Source organism: Pleurodeles waltl, chromosome 5 (genome assembly GCF_031143425.1).
Source record: "Pleurodeles waltl isolate 20211129_DDA chromosome 5, aPleWal1.hap1.20221129, whole genome shotgun sequence".
Lineage (NCBI taxonomy): Eukaryota > Metazoa > Chordata > Amphibia > Caudata > Salamandridae > Pleurodeles > Pleurodeles waltl.
Genome location: NC_090444.1, coordinates 1,414,169,985 through 1,414,189,976, shown reverse-complemented (window position 1 = coordinate 1,414,189,976; position 19,992 = coordinate 1,414,169,985). Strand labels below are relative to the sequence as shown.

The following is a 19,992-nucleotide window of genomic DNA, read 5'->3' as shown; positions in this document are numbered from 1 at the left end:
AAACTGGTTTAAACCCTACCAAAGTACAGCTCCAGGAGCTTTTGGCAGAGTTTGCTAAACACAACCCCTCTGATGATACCTTCCCAGAGGGGGAAGCTAGTGATGTGGAGGAATTCCCACCCCCACTCCTAGTTAGGGAGACCAGGGTTTATCCAACCCTGTCTCCACAAGTGATAGTCAGAGATCCTGCTTCTCTCACATGAGAGTCCAGCAACTCTGGAAGCATTGAGGGCAGCCTCAATGAAGAGGACCTCCTGCTAGCCAGGATGGCCAAAAGATTGGCTTTGGAGAGACAGCTCCTAGCCATAGAAAGGGAAAGACGAGATGGGTTTTGGTCCCATCAATGGTGGCAGCAACATAAATAGGGTCAGAGATTCTCCTGACATGTTGAAAATCCAAAAGGGGATTGTAACTAAATATGAAGATGGTGATGACATCACCAAATGGTTCACAGCTTTTGAGAGGGCTTGTGCAACCAGAAAAGTAAACAGATCTCACTGGGGTGCTCTCCTTTGGGAAATGTTCACTGGAAAGTGTAGGAATAGACTCCTCAAACTCTCTGAAAAAGATGCAGAATCCTATGACCTCATGAAGGCTACCCTGATTGAGGGCTTTGGATTCTCAACTGAGGAGTACAGGATTAGGTTCAGGGGAGCTCAAAAATCCTCGAGCCAGACCTGGGTTGATTTCGTGGACTACTCCGTGAAAACACTGGATGGTTGGATTCATGGCAGTGGTGTAAATGGTTATGATGGGCTGTACAATGTATTTGTGAAAGAACACCTGTTAAGTGCTTTGTTTCAATGATAAACTGCATCAGCATCTGGTAGACCTAGGACCAATTTCTCCCCAAGAATTGGGAAAGAAAGCGGACCATTGGGTCAAGACTAGGGTGACCAAGACTTCCACAGGGGGTGACCAAATGAAAGGGGTCACAAAGACTCCCCAGGGGAAGAGTGTTGAGACATCCAAGGGAAAAAGTAAGTCTTCTTTAGGGCCCAAAAACCTGCTCGGGAGGGAGGGTCCAGAGCCTCTTCACAATCCAATTTTGGGAACAAGGGTAAAAACTTTGTACCCAAAAAGGCCTGGTGTCACAGCTGTAATCAGCAAGGACACCAAACTGGACACAAGGCCTGTACCAAGAAAGGTTCCACTTTTAACTCTACTCCAGCTAACACTGGAATGGCCAGTCTCCAAGTGGGATCAACAGTGTGCCCAAAGCAAATCAGGGTTCACAATGAAGCTACATTAGTCTCTGAGAGTGGGGTGGACTTAGCCACACTGGCTGCCTGGCCCCCTAATATGCAAAAATACAGGCAGCAGCTCTTAATTAATGGGACAAGCGTAGAAGACCTGAGGGATACAGGTGCCAGTGTCACCATGGTGACAGAGAAACTGGTTTCCCCTGGTCAATACCTGGCTTGACAAACTTATCCAGTCACCAACGCTGACAATCAGACTAAAGTACATCCCATGGTTATGGTAACTTTAGAGTGGGGAGGGGTCAATGGCCTGAAACAGGTGGTGGTCTCCTCAAATATCCCTGTAGACTGTTTGCTTGGAAATGACCTGGATTCCTCAACATGGGCTGAGGTAGAACTCAAAACCCATGCAACCATGCTGGGTATCCCTGAACTGGTGTGGGTCAAGACAAGGGCACAGTGCAAGGCTCAGGGTGAAAAAGTGGTGTTGGAGACTGGAAAAGGGGCCCAACCCTCCAAGAGAAAAGGAAAGAAGACTGGGGAACCAGCTTCAACACAACAAGAAAAAGAGAACCTCTCTTCTCAGGAAGAAGTTCTGCCCTCTGAGGGAACTGAGCCCATGGAGTTAGAACCTTATCAGGTTGAGCTCCTAGGCCCAGGGGGACCCACAAGGGAACAGTTGTGTAAGGGGCAAGAAACCTGTCCCTCTCTTGAGGGCCTTAGGCAGCGAGCTGCTGAAGAGTCCAAAAGGAAAAATAACAGGAACACAGAGCCTATTGGGAAGATAGACTCCTTTACACTGAGGCAAGAGATCCCAAACCTGGTGCCACTAGGAGAGTGGTAGTGCCTCAGGAGTTTAGGGAGTTCATTCTGACCTTACCTCATGATATTCCTCTTGCTGGGCATTTGAGACAGACCAAGACTTGGGAGAGATTAGTCAACCATTTCTATTGGCCCAACATGTCCCAGAAGGTAAAGGAGTTTTGTGTCTCCTGTGCCACCTGTCAAGCCAGTGGTAAGACAGGTGGGCACACAAAGGCCCCCCTCATTCCACTTCCAGTGGTGGGGGTCCCCTTTGGAAGAGTGGGAGTGGACATAGTGGGTCCACTTGAACCTCCCACAGCCTCAGGGAACCAATACATACTAGTAGTAGTGGATCATGCTACTAGATACCCTGAAGCAATTCCCCTTAGGTCAACCACTGCCCCTGCAGTAGCCAAAGCACTCATTGGTATTTGTACCAGAGTGGGATTTCCTAAGGAGGTGGTGTCCGACAGGGGTACCAACTTCATGTCAGCATACCTGAAGCATATGTGGAATGAGTGTGGGGTGACTTACAAATTCATCACACCATACCATCCACAAACCAATGATCTTGTAGAAAGATTTAACAAGACATTGAAAGGATTGATCATGGGGCTCCCTGAAAAACTCACAAGGAGATGGGATGTCCTCTTGCCAGGTCTGCTTTTCCCCTACAGAGAGGTGCCTCAGAAGGTAGTAGGGTTTCCCCCTTTGAACTTCTGTTGGGCCATCCTGTAAGGGGACCACTAGCTCTTGTAAAAGAAGGCTGGGAGAGACCTCTTCATGAGCCTAAACAAGATATAGTGGACTATGTACTAGTCCCACGTTCGAGGATGGCAGAGTACATGGAAAAGGCAAGTAAAAACCTTGAGGCCAGCCAACAACTCTAGAAGTTTTGGTATGACCAAAAGGCTGCTATGCCCAGGGCAGAAAGTCTGGGTTCTGGAGCCTGTAGCTCCCAGGGCACTTCAGGACCGATGGAGTGGCCCTTACCCAGTGCTAGAGAAGAAGAGTCAGGTCACCTACCTGGTAGACCTAGGCACTAGCAGGACCCCCAAAAGGGTGATCCATGTGAACCGCCTCAAACTCTTCCATGACAGGGCAGATATGAATCTGTTGATGGTAACAGATGAGGACCAGGAAGCGGAGAGTGAACCTCTCCCTGATCTCCTCTCCACAGACCCTAAAGATGGTTCAGTAGATGGAGTGATCTATTCAGACCCCCTCTCTGGCCAACAGCAATCTCACTGTAGGAAGGTCCTGCAACAGTTTGCTGACCTCTTTTCCCTAACCCCTGGTCAGACACACCTGTGTACCCATGATGTGGACACAGGAGACTGCATGCCTGTCAAAAACAACATTTTCAGACAGTCTGACCAAGTTAAGGAAAGCATCAAAGTGGAAGTCCACAAGATGCTGGAATTGGGAGTCATTGAGCACTCTGACAGCCCCTGGTCTAGTCCAGTGGTCTTAGCCGCCAAACCTCACACAAAAGATGGAAAGAGAGAGATGAGGTTCTGTGTGGACTACAGAGGACTTAATTCTGTCACCAAGACAGATGCCCATCCCATTCCAAGGGCAGATGAATTGATTGATAAGCTAGGTGCTGCCAGATACTTAAGTACCTTTGACTTGACAGCAGGGTACTGGCAAATCAAAATGGCACCAGGAGCAAAAGTAAAGACAGCATTCTCCACACCTGATGGGCATTATCAGTTTACTGTTATGCCCTTTGGCTTAAAGAATGCCCCTGCCACCTTCCAAAAGGTTGGTGAATCAAGTCCTTGCTGGCTTGGAGTCCTTTAGTGCAGCTTATCTTGACGATATTGCTGTCTTTAGCTCCAGCTGGCAGGATCACCTGGTCCACCTGAAGAAGGTTTTGAAGGCTCTGCAAGCAGCAGGCCTCTCTATGAAAGAATCCAAATGTCAGATAGGGCAGGGAACTGTGGTTTACTTGGGACATCTTGCAGGTGGAGGCCAAGTTCAGCCACTCCAGCCCAAGATCCAGACTATTCTGGACTGGGCAGCTCCAAAAACCCAGACTCAAGTCAGGGCATTCCTTAGCTTGACTGGGTACTACAGGAGGTTTGTGAAGGGATATGGATCCATAGTGACACCCCTCACAGAACTTGCCTCCAAGAAAATGCCTAAGAAGGTAAAATGGACTATAGAATGCCAACAGGCCTTTGACACCCTGAAACAAGCTATGTGCACAACACCAGTTCTCAAAGCTCCAGATTACTCCAAGCAGTTCATTGTGCAGACTGATGCCTCTGAACATGGGATAGGGGCAGTTGTCCCAAACAAATGATGGCCTTGACCAGCCTGTTGGTGGCATTAGCAGGAGGTTACTCCCCAGGGAGCAGCGGTGGAGTGCCCTTGAGAGGGAGGCCTTTGCTGTGGTTTGGTCCCTGAAGAAGCTGAGACCATACCTCTTTGGTACTCACTTTGTAGTTCAGACTGACCACAGACCTCTCAGATGTCTAATGCAAATGAAGGGTGAAAATCCAAAACTGTTGAGGTGGTTCATCTCCCTACAGGGAATGGACTTTATAGTGGAACACAGACCTGGGGCTACCCATGCCAATGCAGATGACCTTTCCAGGTTCTTCCACTTAGAAAATGAAGACTCTTGGGAAAGGTTAGTCTCATCCTCTTTCGTTGAGGTGGGTGGGGGTGACAGTTGTGTAAGCTGCGCTGCTGGTGTGGTAATTTGGGGGTTGCTCTGAACCCCCAACGGTGGACTACCTTGGACCCAACTTTGAACCCTGTAGGTGGTTTACTTACCTGCAAATCTAACAAACACTTACCTCCCCCAGGAACTGTTGAATTTTGCACTAAGTGTCCAGTTTTAAAATAGCTTATTGCCATTTGTGTGAAAACTGTATATGCTATTTGGCTAATTCAAAGTTCCTAAAGTTCCTAAGTGAAATATCTTACATTTAAAGTATTGTTTGTAAATCTTGAAACCGTGATTCTTAAAATAAACTAAGAAAATATATTTCTCTATATAAAAACCTATTGGTCTGGAATTGTCTGAGTGTGTGTTTCTCATTTATTACCTGTGTGTGTACAAGAAATGCTTAACACTACCCTCTGATAACCCTACTGCTCGACCACACTACCACAAAATAGAGCATCAGAATTATCTCTTTTTGCCACTATCTTACCTCTAAGGGGAATCCTTGGTCTCTGTGCATGCTATTTCTTACTTTGAAATAGTACATACAGAGCCAACTTCCTACACAGATGAAGCACTTTATTTGCTGCATCAAGGTGAATCTTCACATTTCCAGTCAGGCTGGTATTTCAGATTTCACGGTCCAAGCAGATAAGCCACAAGGAATATCAGAGGTGGTCGATACTTTTTGTTCAAGGATCTTTGATGCATGTAATCTCTAGAGGCCAACTGGCCTTTGCCAGTTTTGCTTAGGATCAAGTGGATACGGACTCTTACCAAAGAAACATAACAGCCCCTTTGAGGAAAGATGGTAAAGAAGCTAGCTGGCATAATGGTTGTAAATTACTATAATGGTGATACTCAATTGATAAAGCATACAGTTGGCCCCAGAAAAACACGTTTTTTGCATATGAAAAAGTATAATAATGAAAAACGTCTATACGAAGCAACATTTTCTGATTAGCAAGTGTAGCAACTATAGTGAAGGCTGGGTTAGAGTTTCCACCCAGATGGCATTTAGTTTGGTGCCATTCCACAAATCCATACAAGATACAAAATCCACCCTCACAACAACTACACACAATTAAATCTAACCTGGCATTGGAGGAAAGAGAAGGGGGGGGGGTGGCTTTACCCAAGTGTCCTCACTTAGAAATTGGCCTTTAATACAAAAAAATATTAAAAACAAAGATATCTGGGCTGTTGGTCTGCAAATTGTTAGGGAACTCATGGTTCACAGGCAAACCGTAGACACATTTAAGTTTAAGATTACCTTTTGAATGGATTAAAGAGCTTTTGTCCAGGTTTTATCTGCGTCGGGCCCACGAACCAAAGTTGCCAATGGCTGGCCAAAGAGAAAAATCTATTGTGACTACCCTTCAAGAACACAGGGCCAAGTCAGTCCCTGTGTTCAGGATCAACATTTTAATACGCCAAAACTGCCTCCTGGTTCAGATGGGGGTGGGGATCCTAAAGGAAGATTCTTCAGATGAACAAAAAAATAATTCATGTTGTCTTAGGCCTTGCAGTCCTGACCCAGTCTACTAACCCCCATTAGGGACCTGCGATCCATGTTAATCATGATTTGTAAGAGTTACAGGCTGCAGAGCCAGTCAAATTGCAAATTTCAGTGCTTTTCCTGTATCTAAAGTATAACTGCACTGTAACTGTTTTGGTAGGTGAATTTGAGTACGGCAGACCCCACTGGAGGCAAGGAGAGGTGTTGAGTGAGTATGAACAAGCAGAGGCTACTGGGCCTCAGCTATGGGCCTAAGGTAATTGGTCCAGCTTAGGTAGGGTGACTAGTAGTGCTTAGCAGAGGGTGGCAGAGGGGCATGAGGTTACTAGAGCCTTGTTGTATAGTTCTTGCAACCGGGTGGCCTACAGTGATGCATACGTCTTGTAGAATTCAGCTGGTTAGCCGTGAGGCCCAGTGGGTTTTTACCTGTGGCAAGTGCTCGTATGGCCTCCCAGATCTGGAAGGCTTGTCAAGTCCTGTTCTGGAGTGACCAGAGGTACAGTCACAATGGAGACAAAGGAAGCTATGTCTCCCTCAGGTGCAGGATACAGACTGATATAGTGCTGGGTCAGTTCGTTGTGTATTTCATGCTGGGTGTGGAGTAGAGCACCGGACTTGGATCACAGTTCCTGTATAGGGTGCCTCCACTGGTCTTGGCATACTTGCCATGCCAGTATTGATTAGGCCCGATCAGCCCCTGCATGTGTTCTAGCTGAGACCGCCTTGTAGTTGAGTCACTGCAGCCTCTCCATTAATGCAGCATGTTCGTGTTCTGCTGCTCAGGGAGGGGCTTTTGCTTGCTGTGCATTGACTGGGCTTCACAGTGTAAGAGTTCGAGCCGCGAATTGTCCCCATCAAGCTGGCAGCTCATGTTCTAACTGATGCCCTAACAGTGGCCCTTAATTAACACCTTGAATGCATCCCATTCAATTAGTCTGGATGTTGCAGTGTCCATGTTAATTTCAAAACAGCAATGGCAGTGTTGGGGTGGAGGGATGGCAGCTAAGTTTCAGATGTTGCAGTTTATGATCCGAGTGGGTGCAACCTAGTGATTACTTAGCAGTTCTGTGTTTAAAAAAAAAAAAAAAAAAGATATAATAGGTTGTTGCCAAGCGACAGTGCATGAGCACTGCCTGCAGGCTCTACCTAAAAAAGGCTAGTCACAACTACAAAACACTGTACCCTACCACCGCTGTTCTAAACGATAATCAGTGACAGAAAGTAGTCAGTCACTCGTTTGCACCCCTCCAGATAAGAGCGGGCCCAAGACCCAACTCAAGTGAGGGACAGGCTAAGTCCTTCGCACACCAACTAGATTAGCATGGCCCTGGGGGCAACATCAGAAAGTAAGGTACTCTGTTGTGCACTTAGGGCAGGGAAAACAACTGTACATAATGTAGGGGGGGGCATTCTCATTTCAACTATATACAACTGAGTGTGAATGCGAGTACACACACACCTATATGACAAACAGTTCCATTTAAGCCTGAGTTTTCATGAAAACAACTTCTGTTTTGCTAAACAGCAGATAGTATACATTGTCACATTTATCAAAATACGTCTCAGGAGTGGTATATAACTCCCATGGCAATCTCTGCTCTCCATATTACATGAAAAGATGATGAATGGAAACATAACAAATGAGGTCTTGCAAATTCTTACACTCTTTGATGGCTGAATGGGGTGAGTTCTGGGGTGTCAAAAAGGGGCTCAAACAACCCCTCCATTAAAAAAAAAAAAAAAAAAAAAAGTTCAGAGATAAATAGAAAATAAAACAAAGGGGGCGGGTCAACCCCTCGCTTGCCTGGGATAAAGATAGACCCTCCTTACAACTTTAGTGCTAAACATCTGCTTGTATTGGGAGTCTGATGTCCATGATGTATTGGTCATACAACAAGGCTGTTGAAAAGTGGCCCTCTCTCAAGGGTCACCTAAGATGTTGCCTTCCTCCTCTTTTTCTGACCTCGTTTTTGTTGGATTTAGGACTCTGGGCACTTTACCACTGCTACCCAGTCGTAAAGTGCATGTGCTCTCTCTCTAAAATATGGTAAAATTGGCTCATACCCAATTGGCATATTTAATTTACCTAGATGTCCCTAGTAAAGCGCACTGTTTGTGTCCAGGGCCTGTAAATTAAATGCTACTAGTGGGCCTGAAGCACTGATTTGGTCACCCAAATAAGTAGCCCCTTAACTGTGTCTTAGGCCTGCTATTGCAAGGCCTGTGTGTGCAGTTTCACTGCCACTTCGACTTGGCATTTAAAACTCCCTGCCAAGCCTTAAACTCCCTCCTTTTATAACATATAGGTCACCACTAAGGTAGACCCTAGGAAGCCCATAGGGCAGGATTCTATGTAAGGAAAAGGCAAGACATGTACCGGTAAATTTTATACGTCCTGGTATAAAAAATAAATAAAAAAATATATATCAATGTCTTTCTTCACTATTTTTAAGTGTGCTCCTCTCATAAGCCAGCACTGGAAATTCCCTTAAATACTTTTATGTGGTGATTTCTGATCTGAATGGAGTGGTATTCTCATGTTTGGTATGGGTGTAATGGTAGTGAGAAATTCTGCTTAGTGGTGAAGGCACATGTGGGTATATAAACCTGAAATTGTGACCACCCCACCCCCTAACAGGGCTCGAAAGATCCACTCAACCACTCCCATGGGTGAGTCTTATTTGATTGGTCTAGCTATTTTTCAACTTTACTCACCCCTTCTGACAAGTTGACATTGAACAGGTGTTCTGTTCAGTTGAGAAGTGGAGGGGCAACAAAAGATGCCTTTAAATCTTGTTCTTATGTCACATTTGCTCTGTGTTCACATACAGAGGTCAAAAGTCAGTTTTTCATCAAATTAATTTTCCTTCGGACTGCACAGTTCCATGCCTTTGTAAGGTGAACTGTGTGACCTGCTGCTTAGAATGTAAAATAAAAGGATATGGGGGGGGACAGGTTTTTCCTAGCACACAACATTTAAATGACTAAGTCAACTGTGCAAACATTTCAATATATATTTCAGTAGCTGTGAAAGCCCTTCTTTTATATTTGTGTGATGAAATAATATTTTAATAGGATGAAAACAAATCAGAATAATGTACATATTGATGTGCAAATGATATATTTTCTGAAACCCAATTTTCACTGATTGTTAATACACTATATAGTTTTACCAGTAAAGCTGCCAAGTTAGTGGAGATGTTTTTGGACATTTCTTGGAAAGTTACTGTGTGTAGATGACAATGTTACCACAGCATGGTTTAGTAACATATTTGAGTGTTTAAACAAACTGAGTAACACTCCTGCCCCGATGGCAATGTTGTTCGTAAACTAAAATAAGTCCTAGGTTATGTGGGCTGGACCTCATGGGTATGTGGGTTAGATTCTTGTGATGCATGCAGCAAACAGTTTACTTAAATCAAGCAAAAGAGGATTTTTGCACTGCAGAAATGCTGAGCTCACATATCTGAAGGTGCAATCATATGTGAGAATTAAGAAAAAGGCGACTCTGTAAACTATTTGCCTAGATCACACAACTTGAGATCCATTTATGGGTCAAGTACATTAAAGTTAGGTCGATTAGATTATTTAAGTTACTCGACCTGCAGGTATAGTAACATTTTTTATGATTTTTTGAGCACTGCCCTAAAAATCAGGCACTTCAGGACCTACATCTGGTCCCTGTCAGAAGGACTGCCGTCCTGCCCAAAGGGCTCATCTGAAGTGGTCTCCTTCACCCAGACTCTGCCGGAAGGACTTCGCTTGCCTCCTGTTAAGTAATCCACTGTGCCGGAAAACCGATGCAACACCGGGTGGGGGGTGGTGAAAGAAGGGAGAGGAGAGAAGACAAAAAAACAAACAAACCCACACTACACACACCCGATGCAGCATCTGTCTTGCAGCTGGGGGGGGGGGGGGGGGGGGGGGGGAGAGGGGTATAAACAGGCTCCAGTGCCTGTGTCATCATCGCAGCGCATTTTGGCTTTTCCACACATCGTCCCTGTGCATCAAAATCTCCCCGCACTGCAGTAAGGAGCCAAGGCTCCGCACCTGGAAATCGCTGCATTATCTTGCCCGCGAATAAAGCATGGATGCATCACCTCCGCCGTGCCGGAAAAAAGAAAAAAAAAAAAAAAAAAAAAAAAAAACCACACACATGCTGCATCGCTTTACTTTCCGATGCATCAAATCCTTTGCGTTGCTTTTGTTGACACATACCAGGTACTTTATAATTAAAAAGATACAACCCTGGATTCCCACGGATTAAGACTTACCTAGACCACTTTTGTAAAAGAAAAAAGAATCTTTGACTTGTGCATATTTGATTCCCGTCATATCTTATTCAGATAAATGATTTCTAGTTTCCATAACTGGTGTGGAGTACTTTTTGTGGCATTTTCACTGTACGAGTTATTGTATAAATACTTTACACATCGCCTTCTAAGTCGAGCCTGTCTGCTCTGTGCCAAGCTACCGGAGGGTGAGCACAAGATAATTTGTGTTGTGACTAACCAAGATGAGGACTGTGGTCGCTACTTGGACAGGGTGCATACCTCTGCCAACTAGAGACCCAATTTCTAACACAGGCCCTGTTGCCAATCCAGCAATTCATGGATTAACCACCCCCACTTTAAGCTTGCCCCCTTTCTGAATCCCCCCCAAATATCCGTCCTTTCTCATTGAACCAGCAGATCCTCGCAATACAGACTTTATTACCATTAAAGCCTTTAAGGCAAAAATAGAGGACCTCAAAAGGCAATGCGCTTGTTGACTGGGAGTTAGTGCAGCTCTTGTAAAAGGAAACAGTAGTGACGAGTGAGACAAAGAAGGTGCCTCAGCATTCTGGACCAGCTGGAGCTCATTAATAAATTAAATGGAGGCCAAGATACTAATATGTGCCATATTTCAAGAATGAATGAGTCCCTGGTCCACAGTTTTCTGGGAGTCAAAATGAAGATTTAACACGTTCAACTGGGGTCCACTTTTTTGAACTTGGCTAGAGAAGGACAAAGCAGAGCTAAAGTGAAATTCCAAGTTGAAAGAGTCTTGGAATCTAGAGACAACCAAGAGCTGGAGACCACCATGCTAGACTCCATATAAACCATGGACCTCACAAAACGAGCACTATATTTCTCTCAGAATTTAGCTCAAGATAGTTTTAATTAATTGCCTGAGAACAGATAAGAAATTGCGAAAGCCAGCTCAAAGCTTTTAATAGTATACATCAACTGTCAAAAGGACGGACTACAAGTTATCTGAGGCAGACAGATCAAGGCAGCCCCCCCCCCATCCTGATAAATCCCCATCTTGACCTAGACTGGAACAGAAAGTCATACAGATTCAGTGCTGCAAAGGAGTCAAAACACTGATTGTGAAGGCACAGAAGCAGGTGTCGATATGGAACGCTTGTTAAGTGTTGATGTTTTTCCAAGAATTTTGCTTGGAAAGCAAGGAGTGAAATAGGGCGAATTGGTTTCAGAGATGGATACTTTGCAGAAGATGTGAAAAAACAGGAATGTCTGCATATGAATTTCTATGAATCAAAGTAAGTCAGAGGTAAAGTGGAGAGTCAGCTTTCACAACAAGTACTAAAGCACAAGTTTTGGAAGAAGTGAGCAAAGACCAATCAAACAGCTTGGCTGGTAGACTGATGGATGGGTCAGCAGAGACTGCAGACAGAGTTTGTATATATTTTTTATTTATTTTTTTTAAATCTAATGAAATCAGACCTTGGGACAATTAGGCCCAACCTTCTGCAGCACAAGCAAGCCTTTATTGCTAGGGTGTGCAGTCTAAAGAAATGTTGAAAGCTAGACTGCACTACTGATATTGGTTCCATTATAAAAATGTGTTGGCAAGTTAAAAATTAGGCTATGTACAACGCTCCCAGAATGCTCCGATTAGCTACAACTATGTGCAGAGACTTTAAAGGACGAGTGATGAATCTTTGTTTTCAAAGTAAGTGTTCACAAAAAAAAAATGCAACTAGGAATTTGTTTTTTTTTTAAACTACTGTGAAATATTAGGTACCATTTCTTTGAACATCACTTAGAAAGATGTATGGATACATGCTAGTATTTTCAAAAATACACATAATGGGGCAAAAAATAAATCAGTTTAACCAGGTTCGGCAAGATTATGGGAAACATGAAAATAAACACGCACTGGCAAAAACCACTAGATCGACATTGGTATTCAGCCTTTTGTTTTTTTTTTGTTTTTTTCCAGTGCTTTGTTTTGACATGGTTTTTGTGGGACCTGCCAGGCCAATACCATTATCACAAACATTGGCAAAAATATGTTTTGGTTTTAAAACGCACACATTACCATAGTAGTCCTTGGAACTGAGCAAAACCATGCTGTGTTCCGATATACTCCTTGTGGAGTAGTACAATGCGGTCACTCACAGTAAGAGCAGCAGACATATAGACTGAACTTAAATAAAAACAAAAAGGTCTCTGTCAACGCGAGGTCTTAAAGTTAGTCACAGAAGTGCACCCATGATATATGTCCTTGCATTAATGTAGATTTATGGCTTAATTGTAATTAGAACAAAGATGGAATTTGAAATTGGGAGATTTAAAAAAAATTAAGTTGCCATCCTCAGATTTATTCTAGATGATGGGTTGCCTTTATTGAATTTGGAAAAGCTCAAACCTTCCCAAAAACATTTAAATTGTATTTTTTTTTTAAATATTTGTTTGTGAATTAAATTATTTCACAATGTGTATATAGCTGTATGCTTCAAATCATCGCAGTTTAGCAGATGTGCTACACTCACAAAAAAAAAAAAAAAAAACAACTAGTGGGGCAAATCATTCCTCAGTCAGTTACTTAATTGAAAGCCAGGGGTCTTTAGTCTTGTGATACAGATGCTGGAAGAGCTGTCTTGAGACCCAACAAGTGGAATCTGAATTCAAGGGTAACTATAAACTTTAATAAAAACACACTAAAAGAAAAATGCCCAGTGACCCCACCTCTGCATCATGGATTGTACAGGAAATCCCCCTAAAACACCACGAGAGACCCTGCAAAAAACAGAAAGAATACAAATATTGTTTGGTTTGAATATATCCAATCTTAAGTATTTTCAACCCATAAAATCTGGAGGGTAAGAGTGGCAGGGCACTGTGCTTCCTTACAAGTGGAATGTGGAGCATGGTATGTTTCCTTAGTGTGAAAGTTCACACTATTGCAGAGGAATACAAAGATCTTGAAAGAATAAAAGAGGGGAAAAAATGAAATAATCAAAAAACCCACACACAACACCATAAACATGTTGTCCAATGCGAGTGTGGTGTTCATTGGCCTATTTAGAAGATTAAGGAATTGGTGTCTCGGAGGAAGGCTTCAGGCGAGCCTGTCATGATTAGACAACAACATGCATTGATCTTCTGTTTGCATTACTCTGCCATTTATTTCTTGAAAATGCAACACGTGTATAGTGGATTCCTTGCAGGTAGAACGGGATCTCAAGCAGGTACTCGCGCATATAGGCAAGAACTTAAAAATACGTTTTTTTGTTAGCAGTAGTCAGGTAACCAGACTCAGTATTTAATTACGCAAGTTGTAGATTTATCGCATGAATCATCCATAAACCAGCTAGCTACCGCTCCTATTACTCGTTAACTTGATGTTCATCCTTGACCCTTTTTACAGCACTTAGCTGCCTTTTATGAAACGTTTGCGCCTTAGAAATAAAAACATACACAGATCGTAGATTACAGGCTACTGTACAGAACGACCCATTTAGGAACTGTATCCATTCTGCTAAAGCCCACTGTAATTGCCAATCTAGCCACCCAATTGATAACTACTTCTGTGACCAGAAGCTAGGCTGAACAGAGCAAGAAAGCATTAAAAAAAAAAAATAATAAAAAAAAAAAAAAACACACACAGCAGATTACAAGCCCACAGCACTACTGATAAATGTTCTGGTAAACATGAATTGTAAAGCAGCTGCCAAGGCTATTCTCAGTGCTTTTTGGAAGCAATGTATTTATTGGTGTCCTTCGGGGACGAGTAATAATTTTGATTATACTGGGCTGGAAAGATTTTTGGGGCTTTTTTGTATAGTGGATATCTTGTATTCTATATCTTGACAGTACTAGCAACTCGGATGGAACTAAAGAGCACAAATGACAATTTCTTAATGTACAAACGCCTGTACTCAGTGTCATCTCTTCAATGTTACTACCACTGCCGCTTTCCACTCACTCATTGCTGTCCTGCCAATTTAAAATACTAAAAGGAAATACACTTTAAAACAGGCACTGCCAAAGCCTGTAGGTTTGGTTTATTAATGCACCTTTAAGCCAAAACTTAAAATCCATGGGCGTTCATAACCACCTTCCTCTCTCATCCGTGCTGCTGCCATGGAAAGGGGAAAAAATAAGTAAATTACCTAGGTACCAAATATATGGCAGCGAGGTAAATAAAGTGATCACAGCTGCGTGGATGCCAAGGACTTTTTGTAGCACACACATTCTGCTCAATCTGCTCAAATTAAGTGTTATCCTTTTAAAACGTGTTCACTATCCAACAGATAAACAACCATAGATGTCTCGAGGAGCAAGGCGCAGGTGTAGTGCAATTTCCGTATGCTTAATCTCCGACACTTTCCACTTAATCTGTTCCTAGGAAAATGTATATATACGACTTCCTCTATGGGTACTTCAAAGATAAATGTGCTGTAAGGGTACTCAAAGGGGAAAAGCACATTTACCCTTAAAGTACCCACAGAGGAAGCCAAAAACTAAAAAGCCACTATATGCTGGACTTACCAGTTAAGAATACTGGTTGATGCTGAGCTAGAGCACAAACAAAGTTCGCAGTCACATAATATAAAAGTGAAAACCTGATACAGTTGATGGAATCCACACAAACTGCCGTTAGGCGAGACATGATTACAATAAATGAGAGCAAAGGCTCCATTCGCGAGGCTTGGGGAGGAGGTGCGCGGGTATATTACTATTGGAGATCAAATGTGTTACTTGTATTTTAATATTGCAGTCTACAGCCTTTTCACGCACAATAATAAAGCTAACCACATAAAGGTAAATTGGAGCTAAAGAAACAATAAGCGAAAACTATGTATCCTTACTAAAGCTAGGCGACTACAAAAGGCACATTTATATTAAGCCACCAAAGGAAATAATAAAATTCTAAAACTTGAGTGATATGTTTTAACACTATGTATGCTACTCACCTCAGCTGCCTCCTTCTCGAACTTCTCGATTGTCCTTTTGTCGATACCACCACACTTGTAGATTAAGTGGCCAGTAGTGGTGGACTTGCCAGAGTCGACATGCCCAATGACAACGATGTTGATGTGCGTCTTCTCCTTGCCCATGATGACAGCTTAGGTAAGAAGTCACCTGCGGTAAACAAAGTGAGAGTCAACGAGGGCGGGGACTTACTAATTGCAGCTATGACTCACAACCTTCCATTTTGTCGACAGGTTCGGTCGGACAGAATAAGCCGCCATCTTCGATGGCGCCCCGAAGGTACAAAGTGCGCAGCACCGTCAGGTGTTAGAACTTCCCCACTATGCATTACCGTTAACAACTCACCACGATAAAGCCACACAAAAATGGACGTTAACACACCAGCTGGTTGGGAAACGCAAATCAAATAGCGGAAAAGCATGACAGGTACCCCTGATACTCGCGCCAGTGGCGTTCATCTCTGCACCGTCCGCTACCCTCTTCTTCAACATTTCGTCATTTTACAACGCCGAGACGCACCTATACTTCACAGTACATCCTGAACCCAGAGACCGAGGGAAGTAATTGGTAAAGCCCCTACACCACCTATATCTGCAGACCTGACAAATAACCGGTCACCCCGCCCCTAAATATCCGGTTTTGGAGCCCTGACAGAACATCTGCCATGCTTGCTGACAAGGTATCCATTCCCTCAAAGTAACGGCCACCTCCCCGCCCCTCCTCACCTGCAAAACGAATACGGCTCCGGTACGGGAAAGTCTGCGCGAGATCGCAGCCTGCCTTATAAAGCCTTGCGCCGGGCGGGTCCCGCCGCTGACGTCATGCTCCGCCGAATGTTCCCGAGCTTGGGAGCGGGGGCATCTGACAGAGCCGGGAGTAGGGGACACCGGGGAGGAGCGAGGGACGACAAGTGATGGGAACAGAAGGTGTGCGACCATCAGGGCCTCACAAGGACAAAAGCCCCCTCTAACAACTTTGTAACGCAGGCTGATTTTTGCAAGAACTTACCCATCGACGCTCCGATTCTTTGCTGTTCATGGACGCTCCTACAAGTCTCGAAGCCTCAATCGCCATTTTGCTTAAGGTAGCAGAAAGGGTCCGGTTTGGTGAAGGAGCGATTGGGATACGCGCACACCCCTAAAATAGCCGCTGTCAAAATCCAACTCGCCACCAACCGCGAAAGCGCACCACTGACAGGATGAAGTATTTTCCTAGTAAATTAGGCGGTCACTACAAGATCTCCACCGACACATGCAGGACCCACAGCGCCTCTTCTGACTAGGCCCGTCCACTTTTCCTCAATTGTGAAAACGGTAACATTTTATATCAACCCGCATAAACCACCCTTTCCCACTACCGACGTGACGTCCTTGTCCTCCGTTTGAGATTACCAATCCTAGTCTACCCCAGTGCTAAAACATAATTACAAATATGTAATTTATTTTGGTGCTCGTGTGAAGAGTTGCCACTTGGCAGTTTATTTAGGGAAGGGACGTCTTGGCGTATTCGTTTGCCACCCATATCTTGTGACATTTATTTTTTTAAGCAAACGGCGAAGAAAATTACACGAAGAGACGCTCCTTTAACCGATGCAGGAGACATTGACTACCTCAGCCCGCCAAACAACTTTTTGAGTCCTCCACCCATGACAGACCAATAGGGAAGGACAGGTTGCATTAAAGTCACAAACGGAGCACTGGCGCGACAGCAACACATGCTGAAACTGACTTACGCGTGACTGCAACTGGCACATACTTGGCTCGTTGGGAGACGTCCTTAGCTTAGCCATCATACTCAGACAAGTAAGCGCCGAGACGTGTTCTCCGAAGCTGGCCATCTCATACTAACTTCACACAGGAAAGGAGTCCTTATCTAGCCATGAAGAATGTACTGCTTGTCTGTCCCCGCCCTCACCCGACCTAGACCCCACCCCTTAAATTCCTTCATATACTTGCAGGCTGTAAAATCCTAGATTCGATGGCATGATCAAGGCTGGAAAGGGAAACGATAACCAGGGACAGCATGCTTTCATGTTGCTTATCTATATGCAGAGAACAAATAAACCAGATTCTAGTTAGTCGCATACTGCTGCATGCATCATAATAAAAAATGGGATCTATTTTTTTGAAACTAGAATAAACTCAAGATCTTCTTGAGCCTTGTATTATATCTTTATTGTTTTAAAATGTTTTCAATTCCATTGACATTATGTCTAAATATGCTTTGGTATGTGACGTACCAAAACATTTTTAATGAAATAACCCTGGGCCTCTATACATTTCAGGCGGGTGCCCTTGCTCAGGTGGCTGATGTAAGCCTACGATTCTACGACAAAAAAAAGTAAAATACACGTTATTAGTAAAACTGTATGTCTGTGTGAATGTAATGGTCTTTTCAATTGCACATGTGTTATCTGTAATGGCAGTGTGCTACCACACCATGAGTACTCCACTCTACTCTGCACCACTCCACGCCACTGCACTTTATGCCACTTCATACTACGTCTCTCTAACATGTACCACTCTACGCCAATGCACTATTTGACTCTCTACACCACTGCACTTTTTGCCACTGCGCTCTACACCTCTCCAGTCTAGGCCACACAGATCTACTCTACACAGCTGTACTCTTCATCACTCTATGCCACTGCACTTTACCCTGTAACATTCTACTCTATACCCCTACTCTATACGCCAAACCATTGTACGCCACTCTACACCACTGTCCTCCTATGCCACTGCACTGTACACCACTTTATGCCATTAAACGCTATCCCACTCTATGCAACTCCACTCTGCACTGCACCACTCCACTAAGTCTCTGCACTTTACACCACTCTACTCTTAACCACTGCACTTCATGCCAATGCACGCTATACAACTGCACTCCGTCACTGCATTCTACATCACTGCACTCTACGCCACTGTAATCCACTCTACACCACTGTACATTGGCATTTTACTCTGCAACATTGCACTCTCCACCACTGCACTACTCCACTGTATACTACTGCATTATGGCACTATACTCTACAGCACTCTATGCCGCTCAGCTCTACTCTGCGCTCTACGCCACTTGAATCTGCGCCACTGCTCCCTGCATCACTCAACTCTACAGCACTCCACTGTGCACCACTCTTCTCTGCACCACTGTACTCCATTATGGACCACTCTAATCTGCACCCCTGCATTCTACGATGCTGCATTGTACGCCACTGAATTCAGTGCCACTGTACTCTGCCGTTATACTCTACAACACACTAAGCCAATGCACTGTATACCAGTCCACTCTGCGCCACTCCAGTGTATGCCATGTCAATGCATGACACTCCTTACACTTCCACTCTTTGCCGTTCCACTCTGACACTTCATGCCACTCTCCTCTGTGCCACTAACTTTTAGCCATACTGAACAGCAGCCATGCTGGTGAACAACATGACTTGAACACATTGGCAAAGCCAGTAGCTCTTGCATAGGCGACACCTAGTGGCTTTACCAACGCTTGTGTAATACTGATAGCACTACATGTAGCATTAGTGCTGCCGTGAGAGGATGTTGACTCGTTTGCATGGAGGCATGGCCATATGCAACTGAGGGAATCTCTTTACCTCTGGGACAACATCTATAACATGCCAAATGCAAACAGGCCCTTAGGAGGCACACTGACACTGCACCACAAAAACGTCACACTCTTGTCAGTGCACCCCCTGAAGGCAGCAAGTTATAGTCACTCACTGCATCTGACTTCAGGAGATTTATCTCTCTTCTTTAAAGTGCAGGCAGATTTGAAGCAGCTGCTCTATATCCCCCCGGGGGGCGCATTCATTGTAATAAGGTGCACTGTCTCTGTTTGCACCCAGCGCACCTTTAAACAGGTTCACTGGCTGCAATCAGAGACAGTGCGCCATTTCCCATAATATGGCCCACAGGGTGGAATGTAGTTAATTCATGCTAGTTCCCAAAAGAAAGGAGGGGTTTAAATCAACAAGTCTAGGAACTCCTGTCTCACTGAGCTTTTAGCAGCTCAGAGTCAAGAAAGATTTGCAGTGTGCAGTTGCTTTGTTTGAAGAGATTTCCCAAAGGGCCTATCATCTGTAAAATGGCAGACAGACAAAGAGTTGGTGAGACTCATGTGGACTCTCCCCAGAACACACAAGATATGGAAAACAAGCATTGGCAAAAACCAATAGGTCTTGCCTTTGGGATCTGGTGACTTGAGAGTTGCTTTTGGCGGCGCCATAAAGTGTCAGGACACACTGAAGCATCATAATAAAAGCAATGGTGGTTGCATTATTTCACTGGCACATGTGCGTCAGAATGCATTCTAGTCCCATTGGATTTATGTGGGTGCCGTTCCTTTTTTTATTTACCAATTTAAGATAGTGGTACGTGTTGTAATCATAAATGTTTTTGTTAGGGCCAAGGTCAATTAAAAAAAAAAAAAAAAAAAGGACAGTGCATGCATGGGGGTAACTGAGAAGCGGGTTGCGGGGAGAGAATAACGCAGAGGCTGAGCTCAAAACGGAGAAGACACCACAGAGGCACACAGGTGTGAGAGAGA

At 44.1% G+C, this 19,992-nt stretch overlaps 1 protein-coding gene across 4 annotated transcripts in view; it reads right to left on the bottom strand.

Annotated features, from left to right (window-relative positions):
• LOC138296509 (elongation factor 1-alpha 1) overlaps nucleotides 1-17,320 on the bottom strand; it is a 53,715-nt gene extending 36,395 nt beyond the window's left edge. Inside the window, exons 1-2 of one of the 4 annotated variants that reach the window (XM_069235683.1) lie at nucleotides 17,188-17,320; nucleotides 15,414-15,582 (exon numbers count right to left, since the gene is read on the bottom strand). In XM_069235683.1, the coding sequence (XP_069091784.1) occupies nucleotides 15,414-15,557 (144 nt within the window). In that variant the 5' untranslated portion in view covers nucleotides 15,558-15,582; nucleotides 17,188-17,320. Of the gene's footprint in view, nucleotides 1-15,413; nucleotides 15,583-15,862; nucleotides 16,134-16,157; nucleotides 16,451-17,164 lie in introns of those variants that run through there. The other 3 variants (XM_069235682.1, XM_069235681.1, XM_069235680.1) reach the window with 3 other exon arrangements.
• Nucleotides 17,321-19,992: the final 2,672 nt, after the last annotated feature.